The 24,100-nt window shown below is 45.7% G+C and overlaps 2 protein-coding genes and 1 long non-coding RNA gene across 6 annotated transcripts; 2 read left to right on the top strand and 1 right to left on the bottom strand.

Moving 5' to 3' along the window:
• The first annotated feature begins 539 nt into the window (after nt 1-539).
• LOC124862629 (CDP-diacylglycerol--inositol 3-phosphatidyltransferase-like) lies at nt 540-7,223 on the top strand. 3 transcript variants are annotated; one of them, XM_047356670.1, is made up of 7 exons: nt 544-938; nt 2,840-2,974; nt 3,133-3,286; nt 3,933-4,014; nt 4,082-4,163; nt 4,825-4,995; nt 6,755-7,223. In XM_047356670.1, the coding sequence occupies exons 1-6, from the start codon at nt 857-859 to the stop codon at nt 4,965-4,967; spliced, it is 678 nt and encodes a 225-aa protein (XP_047212626.1). In that variant the 5' UTR covers nt 544-856; the 3' UTR covers nt 4,968-4,995; nt 6,755-7,223. The 3 variants fall into 3 exon arrangements, with proteins under 3 accessions (XP_047212627.1, XP_047212626.1, XP_047212624.1); XM_047356671.1 differs by lacking the exon at nt 4,825-4,995 and having other exon boundaries at nt 540-938; XM_047356668.1 differs by having other exon boundaries at nt 555-938; nt 4,825-7,223.
• Nucleotides 6,587-8,422, bottom strand: LOC124862630. Its single transcript, XR_007036964.1, has 2 exons — nt 8,317-8,422; nt 6,587-7,283 (listed from the first exon to the last, which is right to left on the bottom strand). It is a non-coding gene; the product is annotated as an uncharacterized LOC124862630 (long non-coding RNA).
• Nucleotides 8,423-8,733: 311 nt separating this feature from the next.
• LOC124862628 (myc-associated zinc finger protein-like) lies at nt 8,734-17,460 on the top strand. 2 transcript variants are annotated; one of them, XM_047356666.1, is made up of 8 exons: nt 8,734-9,451; nt 11,473-11,623; nt 11,969-12,354; nt 12,513-12,763; nt 12,844-12,907; nt 13,679-13,850; nt 14,113-14,497; nt 16,852-17,460. In XM_047356666.1, the coding sequence occupies exons 1-7, from the start codon at nt 9,419-9,421 to the stop codon at nt 14,430-14,432; spliced, it is 1,377 nt and encodes a 458-aa protein (XP_047212622.1). In that variant the 5' UTR covers nt 8,734-9,418; the 3' UTR covers nt 14,433-14,497; nt 16,852-17,460. The 2 variants fall into 2 exon arrangements, with proteins under 2 accessions (XP_047212622.1, XP_047212623.1); XM_047356667.1 differs by lacking the exon at nt 8,734-9,451 and adding an exon at nt 9,467-9,708.
• The last annotated feature ends 6,640 nt before the right edge of the window (nt 17,461-24,100 follow it).

The following is a 24,100-nucleotide window of genomic DNA, read 5'->3' as shown; positions in this document are numbered from 1 at the left end:
ATACTGCAAATAAAACAGGAAACGGCTTGGAATCTACATTCTAGAAATGAAGACGGATTAAAAAGGAAAAGAAAAGTCAACCTCTCAGGAAGTAGAAAATGCTTTTTCAAACAAGTGTTTTAAAACTCGCAGAGCGATAAACTGTCTAACGTGACGGCAACTCAGTCCACATTTTCGGAGCAGCTATAGAAAAGGTCACCGCTAAGTTAACGCTTAGTTTTTTGCACTTGAACCCTTGTGTGACCTTAACATTCTGTTTACTCCCCTTGTCTGACGGGTCACAAATGACCCGCCCTACCAAAGCCCCAAAATAATGCAGCTTCATTGAATTTTAAATCCAAAATCTATTTTGCATGATGAAACAACTTATCAATTTAACTTAATTGAATTCATTTTTGTTACGATCACCGATGAACGGTATTACACCGGTTTGGTTTTTTTACCACAAACTGTCAACAGTTTTCTTTTACACAGTAAAGGTTTATTATTGCTACTATATAAATGTGAAGTAATTACTTCTGAATTAATTATATTGAAAGGGGAAAAAAACAGTCAGTTTTTTGTCAACCGTTTATTCTTTACTATTTTTAGCAAGTGAACTATAAAAATACTTCTATACTATTTCTCTCATGTGCAGCACACAGCTTTTGTCTTGCAGTCCTTATTCCAGGGGCAGAACTGGCACCTTTGTTCTGACTGACCCAGCTGCAGCCTCAGGTGGATCAGATCCAACAGTCTACTGAGCGACCCATGCTTTTATTCTGAAGGACATACTAGCTTCCGTCCTTCCAGCCGAACGCGAACAGTCAGCGATAGAGGTTCGAGTGCTGTCAAACCGAGGGAAATCCCTAGAAAGATGCCAGGTTCGGATCAGGATCCAGCGCAGAACTCTGCGATGACTCAGGAAAACATTTTCCTCTTTGTTCCGAATTTAATCGGTGAGTTTTTTCCCTCCATCATGTTAGCTTAGCGTTAGCCATCATGGCGGCGCCGCGTTGAGCAGACGGTTGAAAAAAAGGACACATTTAGAGAATCTGTGGCTCTAACCTGGTTCTGCTGACCCAATGACGCCCGGAGTCAAAACTACAAGAATTCAAAGCATGATTAAATTAGTAGATTCTCTTTTTTTTTTTTTTTCTTGTGTTTTAAATTCGTAGATAAGAGATTTGGACTTCTTATTTTTGTAAATCCAAATCAAGAGTCCCGGAAGTGGCTTTAAAGATTTTTATAAAATACAGAAAAACCTAATTTTGAGTAAACGTTGTGTCCAGTTCCGATGGGGGGCATGATTATTGTAAGAACTAACCTAGTTCATCTAATGGTTGAGATTTAACTGGTTGGAAAAGACCCACGGTCAAACATATAATCCAAAACCAAAGTTTGAGTCCAGTTTACTCGGAGTCTGACTGCAGATGTTCTGTTTTTTTTGCCCCAAAGAGAACATTAGAGAACAACGAGCATCATGAAGACAAAGAAACCTAACACACAGGTCAGGGAGAACGTTCTGGAGCAGGTTTAGGTTCTACAACAATATTTTAAGCTTTGAACGTCTCACAGAGCTCTGAACATGGAGAGAGGATGGACCACCTGCAGACCTACCAAGACGTGGACATCCACCTAAACTGACCCATGGTAACTCTGGAGGTCCACAACTCGGGTGGAAGGATCTTTCCTGATGACAACTCTTAGTCGTGCTCTCCACAAATATTACCCTTTATAGAAGACAGAAGGAATCCTGTTTGCATTTTGTCATAAACCCTGACCCAGGAACCACTGTCCCCCCTTGTGAAACATGGTGGTGGCAGCATCATGCTGTGGGAAGCTGGTCAGAGGTGATAGGAAGATGGATGGAGCAAAATCCAGGACCATCCTGTAAGGAAACCTGTCAGAGACTAGGGTGGAGGTTCACCTTCCAGCAGGACGACCACCCTGAAGATCCAGCCAGAGACACAATGGATGGTTTAGATAAAAGCACATTAATGTGTTAGAAAGACCTAGTCAAAGTCCAGACCTAAATCTAACTGAGAATCTGTGGGAAGACTTGAAAACTGATGTTCTCCATCCAACCTGACAGAGCTTGAGATGTTCTACAAAGAAGAACTGAGTCTGTAGATGTTCAATGAAACAATAGCTGCACACGTGGAGGGAGGAAACAACACCACCCAGTGAAGATGGAGTTGGAGCAGATCTCCTTCTTTGCTTACACCTCTTCTGTATGCCAGGCTTCAGGTACTTGATAGCAGGCTCTGATGTTGAAGAGATCCATTCCATGCTGCAGTGGTCCTGGGTTCGAATCCTAGCAAGGTCCAGCCTTCTTCTCATGCTTTCTCTATACATGCATGTGTTCTGGAGGGAGGAATATAAATATATCAGATTTTTCTTTGTGAAAGGTGATGTTCACCATGTGTCATTCGTTGATAGCGATGTAAAAGTATTAGATGACTGAGGGTCCTGCAGAACCTGGTAACGGGCTGAGCTATTTTAGCCTGTTGAACCAGATGCTTTGGATCTGCAGAACACCAGCACCAGGCGACTGGGAATGTAAAAACCAGAGCATGCCAAAGGTCAGAGGTCAAGAGATAAATACACGGTTCCTCTTAAGTTCCTCGTATTTGTCTTATCGTTTGCCTGCCTGACTCCTGAGGATGATCTGGGACCAATAATCAGGATGATTGTGACCTTCATCTGTGTCCTCAGTTCATACAACTTGAATCTGTTGAGATGATTAACTGGTTTCTGGTTGGCTCCTCCCACAGGAAACTGCTTTAAATCAGTGGATTTTTCTTCCAGCTGGTCACTGATCTCTGCTGTGTGTGTGTGTGTGTGTGTGTCGGTGCAGGGTACGCCCGGGTGGTGTTGGCTCTGCTCGCCTTCTTCCTGATGCCCTGCTGCCCGTGGCCAGCTGTCTTCTGCTACCTGCTCAGCGCTCTGCTCGACGCCTTCGACGGTCACGCTGCACGAGCGCTCAACCAGTGTACGTATCTGCACTCCTTCAGGAATCATTCGTCAAACATCTCAGGATTTGTCCGTAAATCGTAGGAAAGTTGGATTTCTTTGCTTTAAAAAGAAAACATGCTTTCTATTCCCTCAGTGGGACCTGACAAGCTTCGGCTCTGGGTTCTTTCCTTTCAGCCACCAAGTTTGGAGCCATGATGGACATGCTGACGGACCGCTGCGCCACCATGTGTCTCCTGGTCAACCTGTCGCTGCTCTACCCCTCCTACACCTTCCTGTTCCAGCTCAGCATGTGTCTGGACATCGCCAGCCATTGGCTACACCTGCACAGGTGAGTTAGCTGCTTCATCTGTTCTGTTAGTCAAAAAAGAACCACTGGAGCAGGTCTGAAGCTGCAGGTCTATTGGAGGAGCATGACCTGATTTTTCTGCTCTTCCTGGTGGAAGAACATTGGATCATCTGCAGCGTTTAGCAGGTTAAGGTAACCAACCTCAGATGAAGAACAACAGACATATTCCACCTCATTCAGTTCACAGAACTGGAACAAAATGCAGAATGGAGCACGCTCTGCGATGAGTTCATAGGCTGCAGAAAAACCAACATGCAGCTGCTGTGGGATCCATGAACGTCTGACGTGAAGAGCACCCACCCCCAAGGGGGTCTCACAGAACCACTGGAGGCAAAAATCACTCTGTGGTTCCTGCACAGCTTTCCTCTTCCTCCCAGAGCTCCGCCTCCAAGCTGCTGGACTTGTTTGGTGACGCACGCCTGAAGATGAAGAAGACGGGTTCAGAAGCTCCAAAGCGTTCCCGGTTTCCACAGCTCAGAACCGAACACCAGACATTAATGAACAGGAAGTGGTCAGAAGTTCTTTTACTTTTAATGAACATTAATTCTGTCTGGGCCGCAACATAGTCCTGGTTTGGGTTCTGTCTGTGACTGAGTGTCCTGATGGTGATCATGTTGGTCTTCCTCAGCTCCACATTAAAGGGATCCGGAAGTCACAAAACCATCGACTTGTCTGGGAACCCAGTCCTCCGACTCTACTACACCTCAAAGGTCAGAACCGAACCCGCACGTCCGTTTTTAATGAAAATTGTTTAATAAACGTGTCTGTGGGTTTCAGCCGGTGCTGTTTGTGATGTGTGCTGGGAACGAACTCTTCTTCTGCCTGCTCTACATCCTGCATCACATAGAAGATCCTGCAGGTAAGAGCTTCTCCTGGTCTTCACTTCTGCTATGACACTGATTCTGTGACAGAACCCAGAGCATGATCCATCTGCCACCGTGCTGAACATTTAGTGAAATCCTGTAAAGGTTTCTTGTCTTCTCTTCTCAAACATATTGCACCCGAAACAGAAAATGTTGTCAGCTTTCTTGTTTAGACCATTATTTTCTAGCTTTCAACGCAGCTTCCTCCGTTGACTCCGCTGTAAAACCACGTTGGTCTTCCTGCTGAACCATTGGCTCAGTTCCAGGTGAAGGAAACTCATCCAATGAGGTTTAGATGAAAGGTTCAACCTCATCGGATGAGTTTCTGTTCTTCAGCAGCAGACCTGTAATTCCCATCGTGTGGGTTCAGCCGTGTCCTCGGATCAACGACCGGCTTCAGAACCAATATTTCTTCCTCTGTGGTTTTTCTCCGTCTGGAGCTAAAATTAAACCCTGAGCTTTGACCTAAATACTCAGAATCCAAGTAGACTAAAGCTTCTTTCTTTTTCCATACATGGAATGTGCTCTGGGTCAGATTCCTTGTATGGTGCGCATTCAGAACCAGGATTGGCGCTGTTCCAGTTGCTTCAGCTTGGCTTCAACATAGAACGGTTCCTTTGAAGGTAAAATGTTCCCATGTGTGTCTCTGTGTGGCAGCCTGGCTCTTCCAGCTGCTGGGAGTCTGTGGGATCATCTGTCTGCTGAAGTCCAGCATCAGCGTCCTGCACCTCATCACTGCCTCGCAGAACATGGCCGCCCTGGACGCGTCCGAACGGAGGATGCTGTCCAAGAAGTACTGAGAGGTCGGGAAGAGGCGGAGCCGCAATGGTCGGGTTTACTCGTGTTCTCGTGGCAGCATGTATTAAAAAAATTATTTATGACCAAATTTGACACAATAATATTCCACATGCAGGCACCTGCGAGAACTTTCTGAGTTTGCTTTTGTTTGCTGCAGATACGTCTGTCATTTTCTGTCTGTACATTTAGGAATTAAATATCGGGACTCAGGATTAGAACCGAAACATCCCAAACACTGGATTCAAATGTTCTGAGATCAATAAGTTGGCAGATTTAGTAATTTCTGAAGATTATTTCCTTCCAGAGATCACAGTGGGGTCCAGAGCCCTAACCTTCTCTGCTCAGATGAAAGAACAAGATGGCAGCAATGCTGTTTCTAGCCACCAGGGGGCGCAATCAGCGTTCAGACTCAGATATTATGAATTATGAAAACAACAAAATCCATCAGTTTGGAGTTGCATCATGGAGATAAGCATGCAGTGATGTTGGCCTCCAGGAACACCGTGAGTAGTTCTGATGATCACCTGAGTCCCACTGTCTCCAGAGGGATCCACCACACATCTCCATCAGGTTCATGATGTCATCTTTGGGATTTGTGACTTTAGACACGTGCTAAAATCCCTCCTGAGCGATGAGATCAGGTAGTCGGCTGGGCAGCACCAGGACATGCGTCTCATTGGTTCAGAAGGTTTGAATTGGTTTCATGTGGAATGTTTCCAGAGTGGGTCGGTGGGGTGGATGATGTGTTAACCAGGTTCTGGTGTCTTCTAACAACCAGCTTAGAATGAACTGCAATGATTGAACCATTAATTAGTCCTCAACAGATGACCGAGACCACCCAGAACTTTCATTGTTGTCCTGGGATTGAAACAGATCCAGGTCAGTCATGTTCCTGATTGGTTGCTGTGGCTTTAGGTGGCCACCAGGTGTCACTGTCCTGAGTGAGACTGAAGCCTTGAGGTGAGGAACCTTCAGAAGGTTTCACCTGCCCATCACTACCTACATCTCAGATACGTTTGTCCTCAATCTGTCCAGACTGGATCACATGACTGGAGATGGATGCTGGGTCCAGGATGTAAAGAGGATCAGTCTATTTACCAGAACCAGTTCCATGTCTGGAAGATGTTGTTGGTGTCCACCTCACACACAACACACACATGCAGAGTGACTGATCCAGGACCATGACCTTCCTGTTATCTGTCAAGGTTCTCTGGATCTACAGTTCTCCATGTTCTGAGAGTCTTTCAGAGTCCAGAACCTCCATGTTGTTGGATTCAGTCACATGTTGATTCTTTGCTTCAGTCGTGCTCCACAGAAACAAGAAACAGAACATTAGAGGAGCAGAATCTTCTCAGTTTCTGTCTAGTGCTGTTCCCATCTCCACACGCTGACGGAGGGAACCCGGCACATAAAACGTCATTCCTCATGAATTCATCCGGGTCAAACTGGGTCTCTGAAAGCTTTGGTCTGTCTCGGTCCATCTGAGTCCTGACTGGTTCGTTTTATCTTCTCTGATTCCTGTGAACTTGTTTCGAAATGTTCGGTATTTGGTGTCCAGGAGGTTAGAGGTTCCTGGTTCTGACGGAGCCGGGCTGACGGGTAAAAACGGTCCGTTTGCTGCTCCAATGTATTCAGCTGAACTGTTAGTATTTTATCAAAGGAGTGTTTTACAAAAATGTAATTTATTTATTTTCATCATGATTGTTTTTTAAATTTACTGTAAAATTCCAAGAGAACTTCCCAAAAAAAATGCTTCGGTTGTCGGGCCTAAAGCTTGTTGTTTTTCCAGGAAGCCGGTCCGGACCGTGATCCGGTGTGGGGTTCGGTATGTTCAGGGTACGGTGGCCTGGAAGTGTAAAAACAAAGAAACTGCAAAGATCCATCAAATAAAGTGAAGCAAAAAAAGGAAGCAGAGGACATTTTAAACGTGGACAGTTTGAATTTGAGTTGCAGCAACTTGGGGGAAAAATTATTCTGGAATGTTTTCTAGATTGATTTGGGCTTTTTGGGTCGGTCTTCAGGTGTAAACCATCAAACAAGATTGGTGTGTTGAGTTGCTGCAGAACCAATGAATGCATTTAACATTAAAATGTCGTTATGGTTTAAGGTTCTGCAACAGTTTGATTGAAAATGTGGGAATGAGGTGAAAAAACTGGGAATCTTTGGGTTTTTTCATCTGTTCTTTAGTGTCTTTATTTGTTTTTTAATTTGATGTAAAAAATAATGTTTGGCAGAAATAAAGTTGTTGCTTCAGCTCATTACGGATGGTGTTTTCTATCAGGATGTTTCAGATGTTGGTGCAGAGATGGACGCTCCAACTGTGGAACCACTGAGGAACATTATTAGTTCAGGTTCTCCTGCTGCGAACAGAGTGGCTGCTGGGAAAATTATTTATCAACCAAACGAAGATCAATAATTCAGTTTTTCCTCTTTTTGTTCCTCCCAACATGAAGTTTCCAGAGTAAATTAATTGACCCCAGAGATCTACACGGTAACAATAATAAGTTCTTTTACTTAAAGAACCAGAACCAGCAGGTCATTGGCCCGGGACATGATGGTTCAGATGACTCCAGGCAGTGAAACATTAGATGGTTCTCCACAAGGAGAAGGATCTGCACCACCTGGGTCAGAGTTTCGACTTGGGTTAGAACCTTCCCTCCAACATGCTGCTGTTGGACCAGCGCTTTGACAGTCGGGTCAGAACCTTTTCTCCAACTTGCTGCAGCTGCCATTCCCCGGGAGGCTGCGAGTGTTATTCCTCCATAGTTGGAGCTCACGCTCTGCTCCCAATCTTCTAAAAAGTGGGACCACCACCCCCTTGTCCAATGTCCCGGTCCTCCATGTGACACTGGAAATGGGTCAGCCAGAACATGAAATCAAACAAATATTAATATATTCATTACGGTTGAAGACGATCGTGGTCCTCCCCGCTGGTTTCAGCCTCTGAACTCACGGATCAGGATCTGTCAGACTAGAACAGGGGTGTCCAAAGTCGGTCCTGGAGGGCCGGTGTTCTGCATGTTTTAGATGTTTCCCTGCTTTAACCTCATAAATGGGAACCAGGTGAGCTGAAGCAGGAGAACATCTAAAACACCCCTGGACTAGAACATCCAACTGGAGAAAGAGGCTTCAGAATCCAGTGTAGTGTTTCAAGAAATCCCAGAACTCGGGTCTTTGTCCTCATTGCTGACATTATTGTCCTCATCATCTCCGCCCACCCTCCACCAGGTAACCAGGAGGTTGTAATATATTTTTAAATTTTGCAGTAGACATGTATTTATGTATTTGTAAGTAAAACTGTTTCTAAAGTTAAAAAAGTAGTACTGTGGGCCCCTCCTCCCAGAGTCTCACCATGGCAACCAGTGATTAAGCAGGTGTACGTGACTTCTCGATAATATGACCTGTCGGACTCTGCTGCTTCGCGCTTGACATTTTTTCTTCTTCGCATGTTTGTAGTTTTCTTGAAAGCCTAAAATGAAACAATAATAGAAGAAGAAGTTGCTTGTTCTCAATGGATGCACGAACCTGTAATATTGCTGAATGTTGTGACCCAGACAGATCGGAACCTTAAATTCTGTTTCTTCTGAATGAAGTTCGGCGAGCCACGCGGTCATGCGCACACGTCACGCTTCATCCAGCTGTTGCACCTGCGCGAATCGTTACCTTTAAGATGCTCGAGGGATAAAGCCTCGAACCGGACACCATTCAACTAGGAGTTCGGCCAGCCCGGTCCGGTCCATTTGGTCGACCTTTGTTCCTGACCGACAGCCGCGGGGAGGTTCTGTTCGGCACTGTGGACGGATTAACGGCCGAGCGGAGGCTTTAAATGTCGGAGGAAACCCACGGCACGAGACGGGGTCCGCGCGGAGGGAGCACGAGCCCAACCCTTTCCCTTTAAAGCGCCGACAGAGGGGGGAGAAGAAGAGATCAAAGAGGAGAGGGAGGAGGGAGCGAGGAAAAAAACAGAAAGATGTCCTCCAAGCACCGAGGCGGAGCCACGCACCAAGGCCGGCCGAGGGCCTGCTGAACAGGGGAGGAGCTGCAGGCAACACCGAGGCTTGGATCCTGCAGCCAAGGCCTTCCTGGAGATCCGAATAAAACTGACCCGAAAAGATCTGCAGATCAGAACCGACACGGTCCAGCTGCTCGTCCGAATCAATATTACCTCCAGCCTGCATGCACTTAACTGGTTTTATTCCAGCAGACTGAAGATGTTTGTATTAAAATGCACCATGACACCAACCATTCCGCCGCATTTACAAGCCATTATCATTACTGGGCCATAACGGAAGCAGAACCGAGCCGTGCAGGGTTAGTTGAGCTGAACGTCGTCAGTTAACATCCTGACAGGCAGACAGGAGCCACCGGGCCCCAGATCCATTATCAAAGCATTTCTCCCTGGGCTCCCGGGCCCTCCTCTTTCTCCTCCCTCCCCTCTCTGCGGCCCCTCAGCATGGACACCTCCTGGAGCAATTTCCTCTTCCAGGTAGGTGTTTATTCAGGCTGGAGGAGAACATGGAGGGTGGTGGTGGAGGTCACAGAGGGGTCAGGGTGAAGCTGCAGGTGTGCTTCAGAGATCCACCTGTTCTGAGAGTGTCTGTGACGACCAGCGATGATGTTAAAGATGCAACCCAGTGGTGAATTTATTCAGCATTAACAATAAAAACCCAGCTTGGAAAGAATCTCATTTCTGCAGAAGTGGAGAAGAAGTCCTGTTAGTTTGGGTTCATGACATCACAGCAGGTACCAGGATGGAGTTAGTGAACACTGAACAGCTTCTGAGCAACTTTGGGTTGGGTTCTGTGCTGATGCTGAAGGATTTGTGTTGCAAACTTAATGGGTTTGAGGTTGACTCTGATGAACCTCCAAGCCAAGATAGTTGCTGCTGCTGGAGGAGGTTCTAACTGGTTCTAACTGGTTGGTGCTGATTTGTTCATAGAATGAATACTTGCTGGTCTCTGCTTGTATCACCTTTTAAATAGTGACTTTACTGCCAAAGTTAAATATAACCCGTTACATAGAAATCATTACTGGAAACAGAACCGCTGAACGGTCCTGATGCAGAACTTTGTGTTCCGTCATCACCATCATTTTTCTGACCAATCAGAGTGCAGAGAGACACGCTCACACCCTCATTCACTTCCAGTAGATATTAGCTCTGTAGAAACTGGACCTGACGGTTCTGTTTAACCTGTCGGTAGCTGTGTATCTACTGTGGGCTCCACCAGAACAGAAGGGAATCACCATAGCAACCAGTGACTGGTTCTTTCCTTCTGCAGCAGCTTGTTTCAGCTCACATTGATTCAATATGGCTGCCTAAAACTAAAGCTCACAGATCTGCCTCAGTGAGGTATGAGGTGGTCATGTTGCTGGGTTCCTGATGGGTTTAACTGGTTCCTGATGGGTTTAACTGGTTCCTGATGGGTTTAACTGGTTCCTGATGGGTTTAACTGGTTCCTGGTGGGTTTAACTGGTTCCTGATGGGTTTAACTGGTTCCTGGTGGGTTTAACTGGTTCCTGGTGGGTTTAACTGGTTCCTGGTGGGTTTAACTGGTTCCTGATGGGTTTAACTGGTTCCTGATGGGTTTAACTGGTTCCTGGTGGGTTTAACTGGTTCCTGATGGGTTTAACTGGTTCCTGATGGGTTTAACTGGTTCCTGATGGGTTTAACTGGTTCCTGATGGGTTTAACTGGTTCCTGATGGGTTTAACTGGTTCCTGATGGGTTTAACTGGTTCCTGATGGGTTTAACTGGTTCCTGATGGGTTTAACTGGTTCCTGATGGGTTTAACTGGTTCCTGGTGGGTTTAACTGGTTCCTGGTGGGTTTAACTGGTTCCTGATGGGTTTAACTGGTTCCTGATGGGTTTAACTGGTTCCTGATGGGTTTAACTGGTTCCTGATGGGTTTAACTGGTTCCTGATGGGTTTAACTGGTTCCTGATGGGTTTAACTGGTTCCTGATGGGTTTAACTGGTTCCTGATGGGTTTAACTGGTTCCTGATGGGTTTAACTGGTTCCTGATGGGTTTAACTGGTTCCTGATGGGTTTAACTGGTTCCTGATGGGTTTAACTGGTTCCTGATGGGTTTAACTGGTTCCTGGTGGGTTTAACTGGTTCCTGGTGGGTTTAACTGGTTCCTGATGGGTTTAACTGGTTCCTGATGGGTTTAACTGGTTCCTGATGGGTTTAACTGGTTCCTGATGGGTTTAACTGGTTCCTGATGGGTTTAACTGGTTCCTGATGGGTTTAACTGGTTCCTGATGGGTTTAACTGGTTCCTGGTGGGTTTAACTGGTTCCTGATGGGTTTAACTGGTTCCTGATGGGTTTAACTGGTTCCTGATGGGTTTAACTGGTTCCTGATGGGTTTAACTGGTTCCTGATGGGTTTAACTGGTTCCTGATGGGTTTAACTGAGGGAAGCGGATATGTTTTTCTTCTGAAAGTGACCATGACGCAGAACTTTATAGAAAAATAAAAAGCTGCGCATTAACCCAGATGTTTTTACAGACGACACCGACTCAGAGCCAACCTGAGACTCCGCTTCAGTCCGAGCTGATGCCGGACCTGACCGGCTCGGCTCAGAGTCCTCCGGCGGAGCACGTTGTGACGCCCCCGTCCACTGTTGACACGGCCGCTCTGAGCGAGGAGCCGCTGCCAGGTGAGGTTGTCCCGTTCAGATGAACAGCAGAGATCCTGAGATCAGACCATGGAGTCTGGTGGCTTCTGCTCCTGGAAAACGAGATGCTGGATGGAGTAGATGTTTTCTGCTAGCATCTACTTCTCATTTTTTTTGTTTTAATTTGATGATATTTCCCCTTCCTGATCCGGCACGGAGCCAAAAATCTGTACCGGACCTTTCTCCAATATGTCCGTTTGGTTTCCTGATTTTAAAGTTGTTCTGGTGCACTTTGTCTGCTCCAATAAAATCCAAACTGATTTCCATACACTGGAATAATCTGTCAACAGAATCTGATCAGTGTCTGTTAATGTCTTTGCCTCTCAGTCAAGCCTCTTTCCAAACCGGGCCGTCCGGCCCACATTTGCGCCACCTGCAACAAGGAGTTCAAGAACAGCTACAACCTGCGGCGGCACCAGTCCGTCCACACTGGCATCAAGATGAAGGACCGAGCGGCGCGGGAGAAGGAGGACGGAGCGAAGGCGGGACGGTTGGAGAAGCAGACCATCCCCCTGTCTCTGCTTCAGCTCACACTGCCCCCTCAGCCTCCACCTCCTGCCTTCACCGGTCCAGACACCCTCTCCCAGTCCGGTCCACTTGCCAACCAGGACGCCCAGCCGGTCTCCGTGTCCATCGCTCCGGCAACTGTCACCATGGCTGCTCCGCCTCAGCCGATCCAGGCTGCGATCGTTGTCGTGGGCTCCATGGACCAGGTGGGTTTGCTGGTTCTGGAGGTATGGAGCCTGATTCTGAATCCAGAACTTGTTTACATGTTGTTCATGCAGATTTTACTTGTTCTACCAAAACATTTGGCCTCCAGATGGAAAACATTACTTATGATGAAATACACTTCCCTTGTTTGGCTGCACAGAATCCCAACCCAGCTCCCAACACCAACCAGGTGAGGAAGAACCACGCCTGCGAGGCCTGCGGCAAGGCCTTCCGAGACGTCTACCACCTGAACCGGCACCGGCTGTCTCACTCTGACGAGAAGCCGTACTCCTGTCCCATCTGCCAGCAGCGCTTCAAGAGGAAAGACCGGATGAGCTACCACGTCCGCTCTCACCAGGGCGGCGTGGAGAAACCCTACATCTGTCCTCACTGCTCCAAGGCCTTCTCCAGGTAGGACCTGAGATATCCGATGACTTCTCCCCAGCAGAGCCAAACCCCAAGTCACTTTCCTGTCTGCATGTGTGTCTCAGGCCGGATCACCTTAACAGTCATGTCCGACAGGTCCACTCCACAGAGAGGCCCTTCAAGTGCACGGTAAGCTCCGGATCAGTTCCCCTGTTTTAGTCTAAAAGCCTCCTAACAGGAGTCGTGATGAACGGTACCGCCCACTAACCCTACAGTTAGTTTTCTTCCAGGTCACAGAGTGATGGACAGATTTATGTCATCATTGCCGAGCCACGAGGACTGGACCATGTTACTGTTTCTTCTGATAACATCTTCTCATTCTTGCTTTGAAAACTAGCAGCAGGCCAGAAACCTTTAGGCCCAAAGCTTGAAACCAGAACCAATAAGGTCATCATTTTTCTACCACATTCTGAATTTACTAAACTAAAACAATTTCTTTTTATTCTGTGATGTTTTACTGAAATACAAGTGATTCCTGGTGGCTCTGGTTCTGTCAGATGGGTTAGAACCTGGGTTGCAGTAAAACACAGTGGAGAATTATAAGCCATTTATCTGGTGTGTTCTTACAGTTCATGTGTGACAAGTTCCTGCTCTGGACTATCTGAACCGGAGGATGGACCCTCCCTGCGCTTCATGTCCAGAACTGAAACAGATTTAAACTTCTGAGATGTTCTGGTAAAATGGTGGAAGCATCTGGATGATTAAAAACATGAAGTGTGTGGAAAATATGTCACAATATTTCAGCAGCCATATTGTTAACGGACTAAATATTCTTTCAGTTTGTTTCACTAAACGTTTCCAGGATTAACCCAATAAAATCTACACTTTGTTCTCTAATTATTCAAAACATGTAAAATATGTATCTTCTGTAATTTTCTTCACTTTAACTGATTTTTGCAGACCTGCACGTCAGCGTTTGCCACACGGGACCGCCTCCGTGCTCACCTGATCCGACACGAGGAGAAGGTGCCGTGCCACATCTGCGGGAAGCTGCTGTCTGCTGCGTACATCACCGACCACATGAGAGTCCACAACCAGTCGCAGCATCACTCCTGCCACCTCTGCAACCGCAGTAAGACGCTCAGACTGATCACTGCTGCATTCGATCACATGCTTTTATCAGAAACTGGTTTATATTCGCTGCCAGAATCATCCCTGACCCATCAAATGTAGGTTGGTCCGCTGCTGAAAATAGACCCGCTGTGCATGAACTTTTTTTCCTCTTTCATGAGAAGCCTCCACCATCCTGGAAGGATTTCATCCTCAATAAAAATCCTTCGTGTTTCCTTCCAGGTTTCTCAAGGTCTCAGTTCTTTTCACTGTCTGTGATGCAGGTTTCACCACCCTCACCTACCTGCGCGTCCACGCTCAGAAGCACCATGGTCAGGAGTGGAAGGAGAGCGGCGGGGTCCGGGGGGCCTTCGGTGGGGCCGGTGGCATGCTGCTCTGTCAGCTCTGCGGGGTCCAGTGTAAGACAGCAACGCAGCTCCAGGGTCACATGGGCACCCACGCCCAGCAGGGCGACCCCACCCCCAATCAGACAAGCGAGAAGCCCGTTGACACCACCAGTGTGGCGGGTACCGTGACCCGTCCGAACACGGTGGGGCTGCTGGTGACTGACTGCTCCAGTATTGCCGCCCAGCCCCACAGTTAGCACGCTCACAGGGAGGGGGGCAGGGCTTGGCGAGTAGGAGGAGGAGCCAGCAGCAGCCGGATCAGGTGGGTAAATCATCCTTTCCTTTCTCTTTTTTCAAACTTTAAATAGAGCGTTTCCAGGTGTGAGAAAGGGAATTTCAGTCTATTCTAACTCTACACACACACACACACACACACACACACACACACACACACACACATGAATGAAATCAATGTATTGTGATGTCATGATGTAATAAAATCATCCAACAAAATCTCTCAGTTTCTCAGCGATCTGGAACAGATCAGGGTCAAGGAGGATTAAACAGAAAACTGATAAAAACGTGAAAAAACTGCAATAATCATCTGACCTTCCATCCACCTGTACCACCGATCGATGGGGGGCCGGGTTCTTATCTTCAGCAGTCACTGGGCAAGAGGCGGGTTTGCCCTGGACAGGACGCCAGTCCATCACACAGAGACCCACAGTCCAGAAACATGGACACACTCAGGTCTAAGGACACTCTGGAGAGACATGTTTCTGGACTGTTGGGAGAAGGACTGCAGGCAGGCTGGGATTCAAACCCAGGGTCCTACACACTACTACCCACTTGGTCCACTGTGTAGGCTGTAATCTGAACAGCAGAATCTGTGCTGCTCTGCTGCTGGTTCTGCTGCTGGTTCTGGTTTGATGATGCAGTAATGTTTGTCAGATGGCAGCAGTTCATGGTGGAATGGAGTCAGCTCCCCTCACTGTCCACTTCAGGGCCATCTCGTCCACTTTAATGCAGCTGGAGTACCACTCAGAGATGCAGCCACCATCTCCACCACAGCTCTGTAGAGTCTTGAAAAGATGCTGGGAGGAATTTCCTCAGAACGTTTTCCAGTATCAGCTGACGGTTCTGTGGTTGGGTCCAACATCTCATTGAGGTACTCTGTTAACTGCAAACTCATCAGCACAGTTGGACTTGTTCAGGTATTTAAATTAAAAGTTGATTCAGTCATTTTCTGCTTTAATTGATTAGAGGAAAACTGCACCATTTATTTACCAGTGAACTACAGAACCTGACAAAACTAACGAACCTCGGTGTGTTTTACTGGGATTTTATGTGACAAATCAACACAAAGGAGAGCAGAACTGTGAGGTGGAAGGAAATGATTCACAGGTTAACATTTTTTACAAAAACAAATCTGAAAAGTGCGGTGTGCTCTTCTGTGCAGCCTCCTTGACTCTGACACCTCAAGTAAAAACTAGTGCAGCCAACTGTCTGAAACCTGCGGAGGTCGGGGTACATCCAGAGGTCATGAGACCTGCAGAGGTCAGGGAACCTTGAGAGGTCAGGGTACATCCAGAGGTCATGAAACATGCAGAGGTCAGTGCACCTCCAGAGGTCATGAGACCTGCAGAGGTCAGGGAACCTCGAGAGGTCAGGGTACATCCAGAGGTCATGAAACATGCAGAGGTCAGTGCACCTCCAGAGGTCAAGGAACCTGCAGAGGTCAGGGAACCTCGAGAGGTCATGAAACATGAGGTCAGTGCACCTCCAGAGGTCAAGGAACCTCGAGAGGTCAGGGTACATCCAGAGGTCATGAAACATGAAGAGGTCAGGGAACCTTGAGAGGTCAGGGTACATCCAGAGGTCATGAAACATGAGGTCAGGGAACCTCCAGAGGTCATGAAACATGAAGAGGTCAGGGAACCTCCAGAGGTCAGGGAACCTGCTGAGGTCATGAAACCTGCAGAAGTCAGGGTACATCCAGAGGTCATGAAACATGAAGAGGTCAGGGAACCTTGAGAGGTCAGGGTACATCCAGAGGTCATGAAACATGAGGTCAGGGAACCTCCAGAGGTCATGAAACATGAAGAGGTCAGGGAACCTCCAGAGGTCAGGGAACCTGCTGAGGTCATGAAACCTGCAGAAGTCAGGGTACATCCAGAGGTCATGAAACATGAGGTCAGGGAACCTCCAGAGGTCATGAAACATGAAGAGGTCAGGGAACCTTGAGAGGTCAGGGTACATCCAGAGGTCATGAAACATGAAGAAGTCAGGGAACCTCCAGAGGTCATGAAACATGAAGAGGTCAGGGAACCTCCAGAGGTCATGAAACATGAAGAGGTCAGGGAACCTTGAGAGGTCAGGGAACCTCCAGAGGTCATGAAACATGAAGAGGTCAGGGAACCTTGAGAGGTCAGGGAACCTCCAGAGGTCATGAAACATGAAGAGGTCAGGGAACCTCCAGAGGTCATGAAACATGAAGAGGTCAGGGAACCTCCAGAGGTCATGAAACCTGCAGAGGTCAAGGAACCTGCTGAGGTCAGGTGCCAGCAGGTAGCTGCAGAAGGAATGTCTGTTTGCACTGAGAGCTGTTCCAGCAGAAGCATAATGAGGATTAAACATCAGTCTGTGTGATTGATGGGTTCTTGCTTTTCTTTCCAGATTTTTGCCAAACATGGACTTGGATCGGAAGAACCTTTCTGTTATTTTCTCGTGATGCAGCTGATCCGCCTCTGAGACTCTCACAGACTGCACACGGATTGGAACCTAACGGACATCGAAGAAAACCTGTTTGTTCATGATGGACGTGTATTTTCTTATCTCCATGGTTTCCCAGTTAGCTGTCATCATGTCACCAGTTTAACTTTAATGTGAGCTGCACGGCCTCTCATGGTTTTGTAATCCCGTTGCTGTTTTTATCCCATTTATACTCCATGATATCAGTGTTTGTTTCTGATGAAACTGATCGGATTTATACTCAGAATTTCCATTTTGCCTTCATCGGAGCAGGCGGCGCTGACAGGAGCAGGTTTCTGACAGGCCGGGCCTCCGTGTGCAGAACTTGTTTTGTACAGCTAACGAAGGCAGACCTCTGGTGTGCTGTAAATTCTCCTGAAGACTGAATGTTTGGTAGTTCTCTGTTCCATCAGATGTTATCTCCTTGAGTGATTAACTGTTTCATTGCTCCTTTGGTGACTCATCTTCTATGGCCGTTCATATTGATTGTAACTGATTGTTATCACTGGATTAAACTGAAGTCAAAAGCAAAAACTGTGGCTTTGACTTGAGATCAGCTGCAGGGACGGTTTCGTCTTATTGGACTGAGACACATTCAGGCTGAAGGAGACACAGAACAACCACAACCTGGTAGCAGAGACAAGTCATCATCTTCTGTCTCCTGTTACTCATGACATTCTCCTCTATTCGTCTTTACGTTTCCATCCATCCATCCATCAATAATTGTTATCTTATCTGATATCACAAAGGTAACAGGTTCAAGGAAGGAAACCCAGATCTTCTCTTTCAGTCTTCCCCTTGAAGATCCCAGAAAGGACATATAGTCCCTCCAGAGAGTTCTGGGGTCTACTCCCAGTGGGATGTGCCTTGAAAACCTCCAAAGGTAGGCCCCAGAAGGGATCCTGATTAGATGAACCACTTCAGCTGAGTCCTTACAGAGATGAGGTCAGCTCTATTCTGAGGTCTTCCAGATAATGAAGCTCCTCTCCTTTTTTCTAAGGCAGAGCCCAGATACCCTACAGAAGAAGTTAAGTTCAGCGCTGTGGATCCAGAATCTGATTCATTTAGCCATGATCCATGCCTCAGACTTAGATGGAGCTTAGTTCTTTCTTCATCTCAACAGACCTAAGCAAAGCTCTGATATCTGATAACAAGCTGGATCAGAAAGAAGAGGCAGCTCTTCTGCAGTCCAGTCTGAACCAGGAATGACAGTTGTGGCTTTGGAGTCACCTGTAGGCCTGTTAAAGCAATCCCAGCCCAGAAGGTCTCAGATCCAGAGAATCCACCACCCTCCCTGACTCTGCAGGACCTGGAGAAAAGACCCCATGGCTCCTCCTGAAACCAAGTGTTGACCCTCAGGTGATGCTTCCTTCCAGATCTGCCACCTTTGCTAAGAACATTCCTGAAATCGGAGTAGGTTTCCAGAGATGTTTTCATCTCTTTGTTTGGATCCAGAGATAAGTTCTAAGGTTCTACTTAGTGTTTTTCTTCCTCTTGTCTGGATCAAATGTGTCTCCTTTTAGGATTGCTTTCCTTTCTTTAGTGTTGTTGACCTTTCACCTTTTTGCTTCACTTCATGCTCATTAAGGTGATCATCTTCAGATTAGTTTTGGTCTGTTTGGACTTGTTCAGAACCGTCTTTTCTGTGTTCTGTGTTTCTTTGAATGTAGTTCATTTCTCACATTGTCTTTATGTTGAAACCTGGATTGGACCGGGATGTCGGACCCTTTTCTGTCGGCCCGGATGGCCTCTGATTTTCAGCCCAGCCAGTGTAGTCTCCCTCTCCGCTCCAGTCCCGATCAGAACCATCTCAGTCTTATCGGGGTCAGTTTGCTCCTTTGCCAATTCATCAACCCATTTGGTTCTGACCATTTCATCCCTTCCTTACGGTGGCCGGGGGGTGCAAAACATTTTTACAAGTACCGAAACAAATTTACATTTCAGAAAATCAACCGGAAAGGGAATGTACCAACGCTGAGGCTGACCCGGAAGTCAGCCTCATTTGTAAACCGATTACGTCACAGCGCGGCGAAGAAGGCTGTCCCAATTCATGAATCATTCCGAGCAAATGCTGCCGACAAATGTGTCCTTATTTTGCCTGATTTGAAGGATGGGTCGTGAGTATCCTTCGCGGCCCATCATTTCCCATCATTCATTGCGGGTCGAAGCGGATTGGTCAAGCAGGGGAAGCCATGGCGGACCATAGCAACAAAAGCTGTGAGTAAATTGTGGAAAATTACACTTTCTGTGACACAAATTAAGTTCTACAATGTTTTTAGTGCGGGAATATAACTATGTAGACGTGAAATATCTGCTTGATTTATCTAGACATCGCTTAATTTCAAATATGCTCCGACGTGTTCGGAGTTTTCCGTTCCCGGCGTAGTAACCGGCTCGCCTCGCCAGCCCTACCGGCGGTGAGGTGAGCTAGCCCCGGTAGAGATCTGACCGGACTATCGGCACTAAGCTCCCGCTGGCAGTCATCACAGTGAACGTTTAACACAAGTGATTTCTAACAGTTTATGTTATTATTTTAATTGTTACTGAAAATCAATTTAATATTTCAGGTGATATTAAGGTTAACCTGAATAAATGGACAGTTTTATGTAATCCAACTGTATCACTGGAGAGTGTGATTGAGAATAAATAAGCTTTACAATATGAATTTTTAATGAAGAAATGTGCTATATGTTTTAAAAGTTTATTTATAATTCAGTTAGCATTATAATTTCTGATTCCAGGTACAATCCAGAGACAATCATGTTCAGGTAAAAAAGATGTTTGATTTAACTAGCCAATAAACAAAGAGATAGCAACTTTATGGCTAATGTATGTCGACATATATATATATATATATAATATATATATATTATATATATATATATATATATATACAATATATATATATATATATATATATATATATATATAAACAACTTTCAATTTTAAGATAGATGGGAATTATAAAGTATTTAATCCCCTCTGGCTGTTCTTAGATAATTATATAATAATGCAGTGTTTTTGGTGTATTAGTATCTTCTTGCTTTGATCACTTAAAATATCCAGAAGCATGCCTTAAAAATAATGTGTTTTTCCATCTCCATTTTTCCCTTTTCTAGATCAGACCTCTTTACTGCAGGATCAACCTGAGTGTCCCAGTCCTGAAACGCTTCTTCAACCAGGAGGACACCAGGCCTGATTTTCAGCTGAGCAGGGAGTCTCTGGCTTAATCTTTTGCACCAGGATAGGCAACATGTTTGGGTGCTACTATTGAGACCTTGGTTTTTCTTTTCTTGGTGGCAAGTGGCACATCCTACAGAGTGGTCTGCAGAGTGTTTGGGATGCCTCGCTCTACTGTCCATCGCATCGTCCACAGAGTTACAGAGGAGATCGTGGCTATTTGTCACCAGGTCATCTACCTTCTAAAGACCCCTGAGGACTTAAGGCAGTGTCCCGTGAGTTTGCAGGGCTGGACGCCACAGAGTTTTTCTTAAAGCTGTGGGTCCAATTGACGGCTGCCATATCCACTTCAGGTGTCCAAGCAGCCTTGATGGTCAGTGCTACAGGAACAAGAAACTCTTCCCTTCCATAATCCTGCAAGCAGTTTCTGACCATCGGAGCCATTTTATTGACACGTATGTGGGCTGGCCTGGATCAGTGCATGACTCTAGGGTGCTCCACCACAGCCCACTGTACAGTTTATCCTCCTCCAGGGTATTTTATCCTTGCTGATGGAGGATACTCATGCCTCCAATATCCTCTCCCCCTCATCACTCCCTAGAAGAGGACAAGACAAGGTGTGGGAGCCCAGCGCTTTAACAGCTCTATAATAGAGCGTGTTTTTGGAATGATGAAAACCAGATTCAGGGCCATCTTCCTGCAAGCGCTGGAGGTGCATAACACCTTTGTACCTCACGTAAGTTTTGACCTAGATCCATTTTATATATACATTATACATAATATATACACATATATGCACCCTCTTTTAAATAGTTTTCAGGTCATAACAGCATGAGCCATCCTCCACAACATCTGCCTTGGTGCTGGGGATGTCATGGCCCCAGAGGATGACCCAGAGGAGGCTGTAGAAGAGGATGAGGGTGAGGTCGGGACTGAGACAGTCAGCGTTGTTCTCTGGCAGGACCAGCTTTCAGCTGAGGTGTCTGCCCTGGAGGAGGTACCACCAGAACATGACTACTGTGTCAGCCAAGTATAATATTATAGATGTGATTAATGTTTGAGGGGTATAACTAATTGTAATATTTTGTGAGCACCATCTTCTAATTCTGTATATTTCTGATTACCTCTTAGTGATGCGGCAGCCGTTAATTCAGCCAGCCCTTTAAACCCACTTGATGGACGATGACGATGACAGTGGAGAGAGACATCACAAACATCTACAGACCACCTGTGTGATGCTTCGCTCACCATCCAGAAAGACAAACCAAAGGTCTCAGTTGCAGCATCCATCCATGTCTCTGACCTTGTGAGAGATTTAGCCACATCTCCAGAGACTTTCTGTTCAGAAAGACATCTGCCTCTTTGTTCTGTTGAAGAGGTTTTTTCAGGAACCGGTCACTCAGGTTGATCCTGCTGTCTCCATTATAAATACTTGTACATAGTTTTATTTTATGCATTTTGACTTATAATCTTGATCTGTTGGAATGTTTTCTTCCCTCATTCTGTTTAAAATGCTGTTTGTATTTTTCATAATAAATTCTGTTTATAACTTTAAATGAAGTTGATGTATTGTTGGATCAAATGGAAATAACTAGTGACAAAAACAATTTTGATATTTATTAGAACATCTTAAAATTTTAAGAAACAATCTGAACAAAACTAAATATTATTTCTTATATAGCATCTTATTTCAGTACCATTCTTTCTAAGATGGAAAACAGTCTGTCTATTCTCTGTAGCCTCATGTCCTCCCTGATCAACTCCATCATCTCTGTCCCTCTTTCTTTTCTGACCCCTTCCTGATGGCTCACTGTCTTCCTTCTCCATCTGGTTGTCCACCGCTCCGCTTGGCCCTGGAGTGTCCTCAGGGATGGAGGTAATCAGGACAGGAGGTGTTGTGGAAGACCTCTGTCCCAACATCTCATCCATAAAGACAAACCAGGGCCAAGTAGCAGCAGTGGGCTTTTCACTGACTCCCTCTCCTGACCCTGGATACTTACAATCCTAAAGTTAGATGGAATAAAAGAAGAGTTGACTAAACAGAGAAACCAACAAGACTTTTAGAAATATTTTTTATTTGTGTGTGACATGAGAACTTCTGAACAAACTTTATATTTCTTTTTCATATTGTCCCACATTGTGTTGTCCTGCAAGGTGGTGACCTTCCCCTGTTGGACCATCTTCTCCAGAATTGTCCTAAACTGAAAGAAGTATGTTAATCACTGGATGGATATTTATGTAAGTTAGAAAGATAGGAGTTATTGAAACTGGACAGAAACTGACTGTAAAGAATGTAGTTATTGTACCTCCAAGCCACGGTGGCTGAGTTTTTAGCTCCAGTAAAAAGGTGGTGGTTCTCAGCCCTGAGCTTCATAAACTGGCCCGTCTGCTCCTTTGTACCTAAAAAAAATATGAAAATACCAACAAAACAAAAAAACCCATCTTGCTTAATATCAGAGCAAAAATAAAGTCTTTTTTAATTTGACATTTGTCTTAATATGAAGAAAATATTTAAATATTTCTATGCAAATGTCTAAAACAAGCTCTTTCAAACGTTTAACTTCTTTACTGAGATTCATTTACATTTGGAGGTTTATTCCTTGTCGGGTTTATCTGGAATCAGAAATTATAATGCTAACTGAATTATAAATAAACTTTTAAAACATATAGCACATTTCTTCATTAAAAATTCATATTGTAAAGCTTATTTATTCTCAATCACACTCTCCAGCGATACAGTTGGATTACATAAAACTGTCCATTTATTCAGGTTAACCTTAATATCACTTGAAATATTAAATTGATTTTCAGTAACAATTAAAATAATAACATAAACTGTTAGAAATCACTTGTGTTAAACGTTCACTGTGATGACTGCCAGCGGGAGCTTAGTGCCGATAGTCCGGTCAGATCTTTACCGGGTCTAGCTCACCTCACCGCCGGTAGGACTGGCGAGGCGAGCCGGTTACTACGCCGGGAACGGAAAACTCCGAACACGTCGGAGCACATTTGAAATTAAGTGATGTCTAGATAAATAAAGCAGATATTTCACGTCTACATAGTTATATTCCCGCACTAAAAACATTGTAGAAGTTAATTTGTGTCACAGAAAGTGTAATTTTTCACAATTTACTCACAGCTTTTGTTGCTATGGTCCGCCATGGCTTCCCCTGCTTGACCAATCCGCTTCGACCCGCAATGAATGATGGGAAATGATGGGCCGCGAAGGATACTCACAACGCATCCTTCAAATCGGGCAAAATAAGGACACATTTGTCGGCAGCATTTGCTCGGAATGATTCGTCGCCGCGCTGTGACGTAATCGGCCTACAAATACGGCCTTTGAAGGATGCAGCCCTGAGGCTGACTTCCGGGTCAGCCTCGGCGTTGGTACATTCCCTTTCCGGTTGATTTTCTGAAATGTAAAAGTGTTTCGGTACCTGTAAAAGTGTTTTGCACCCCCCGGCCACCGTACTTCCTACTTCCATGTCGTGTATTTAAACCGCTACATGAATCATATATTTCAATCAGATTTACGCAGTATCGACTGGACCAAACGTTGATCAGAACCAACATTTCTGGAAATACAGAATAATACAAGTAGTTCTGACCAAAACAGTATAATTATTTGTGTGGTTTGATTATGTTTTGCCATTATTCTTAAATAAAGCAAAAACAAATGGTTTGTTTCCATGTGGGAAGGAAGGAAATGGTAATGCTTCGGTATGAAAGGGGTTGGTGTCCGAGTGGATCAAAGCCAGAACTTCCTGCTAGAGGTTATCTTTTGCAGTCACAGAACCACATTCCCTTCCAGAAAATGACAGCAGAATTAAAAACGGACTTTGTGAAAGCGGGTTCGAAGTGACATGCATGTCCATTTCGTACCTAGAAAGCTATGAAACGACCGGACCCCTCCGTCGCTCCTGCCGGCCTGTTGTTTACAGCGCTGTTGAAGCGCCGCCCCTCCCCCACCGGCTCCCCCTCCTCTTCCTCC

The sequence above is a fragment of the Girardinichthys multiradiatus genome, chromosome X, assembly GCF_021462225.1.
Source record: "Girardinichthys multiradiatus isolate DD_20200921_A chromosome X, DD_fGirMul_XY1, whole genome shotgun sequence".
NCBI classification, from domain to species: Eukaryota; Metazoa; Chordata; class Actinopteri; order Cyprinodontiformes; family Goodeidae; genus Girardinichthys; species Girardinichthys multiradiatus.
The sequence above is the reverse complement of the archived record's forward strand: the minus strand, read 5'-3'. Positions and strand labels throughout refer to the sequence as shown.

Excerpts from the sequence above, each read along its gene's own strand:
- LOC124862628 (XM_047356666.1), top strand. The coding sequence starts at position 9,419 with ATGGACACCTCCTGGAGCAATTTCCTCTTCCAG. Across the intron at positions 12,764-12,843 it reads TGCTCCAAGGCCTTCTCCAG|GCCGGATCACCTTAACAGTC; the intron begins GTAGGACCTGAG and ends TGTGTGTCTCAG. Across the intron at positions 13,851-14,112 it reads CTGCCACCTCTGCAACCGCA|GTTTCACCACCCTCACCTAC; the intron begins GTAAGACGCTCA and ends TCTGTGATGCAG.
- LOC124862629 (XM_047356670.1), top strand. The coding sequence starts at position 857 with ATGCCAGGTTCGGATCAGGATCCAGCGCAGAACTCTGCGATGACTCAG. Across the intron at positions 3,287-3,932 it reads CATTGGCTACACCTGCACAG|CTCCACATTAAAGGGATCCG; the intron begins GTGAGTTAGCTG and ends GGTCTTCCTCAG. Across the intron at positions 4,015-4,081 it reads GACTCTACTACACCTCAAAG|CCGGTGCTGTTTGTGATGTG; the intron begins GTCAGAACCGAA and ends TGTGGGTTTCAG.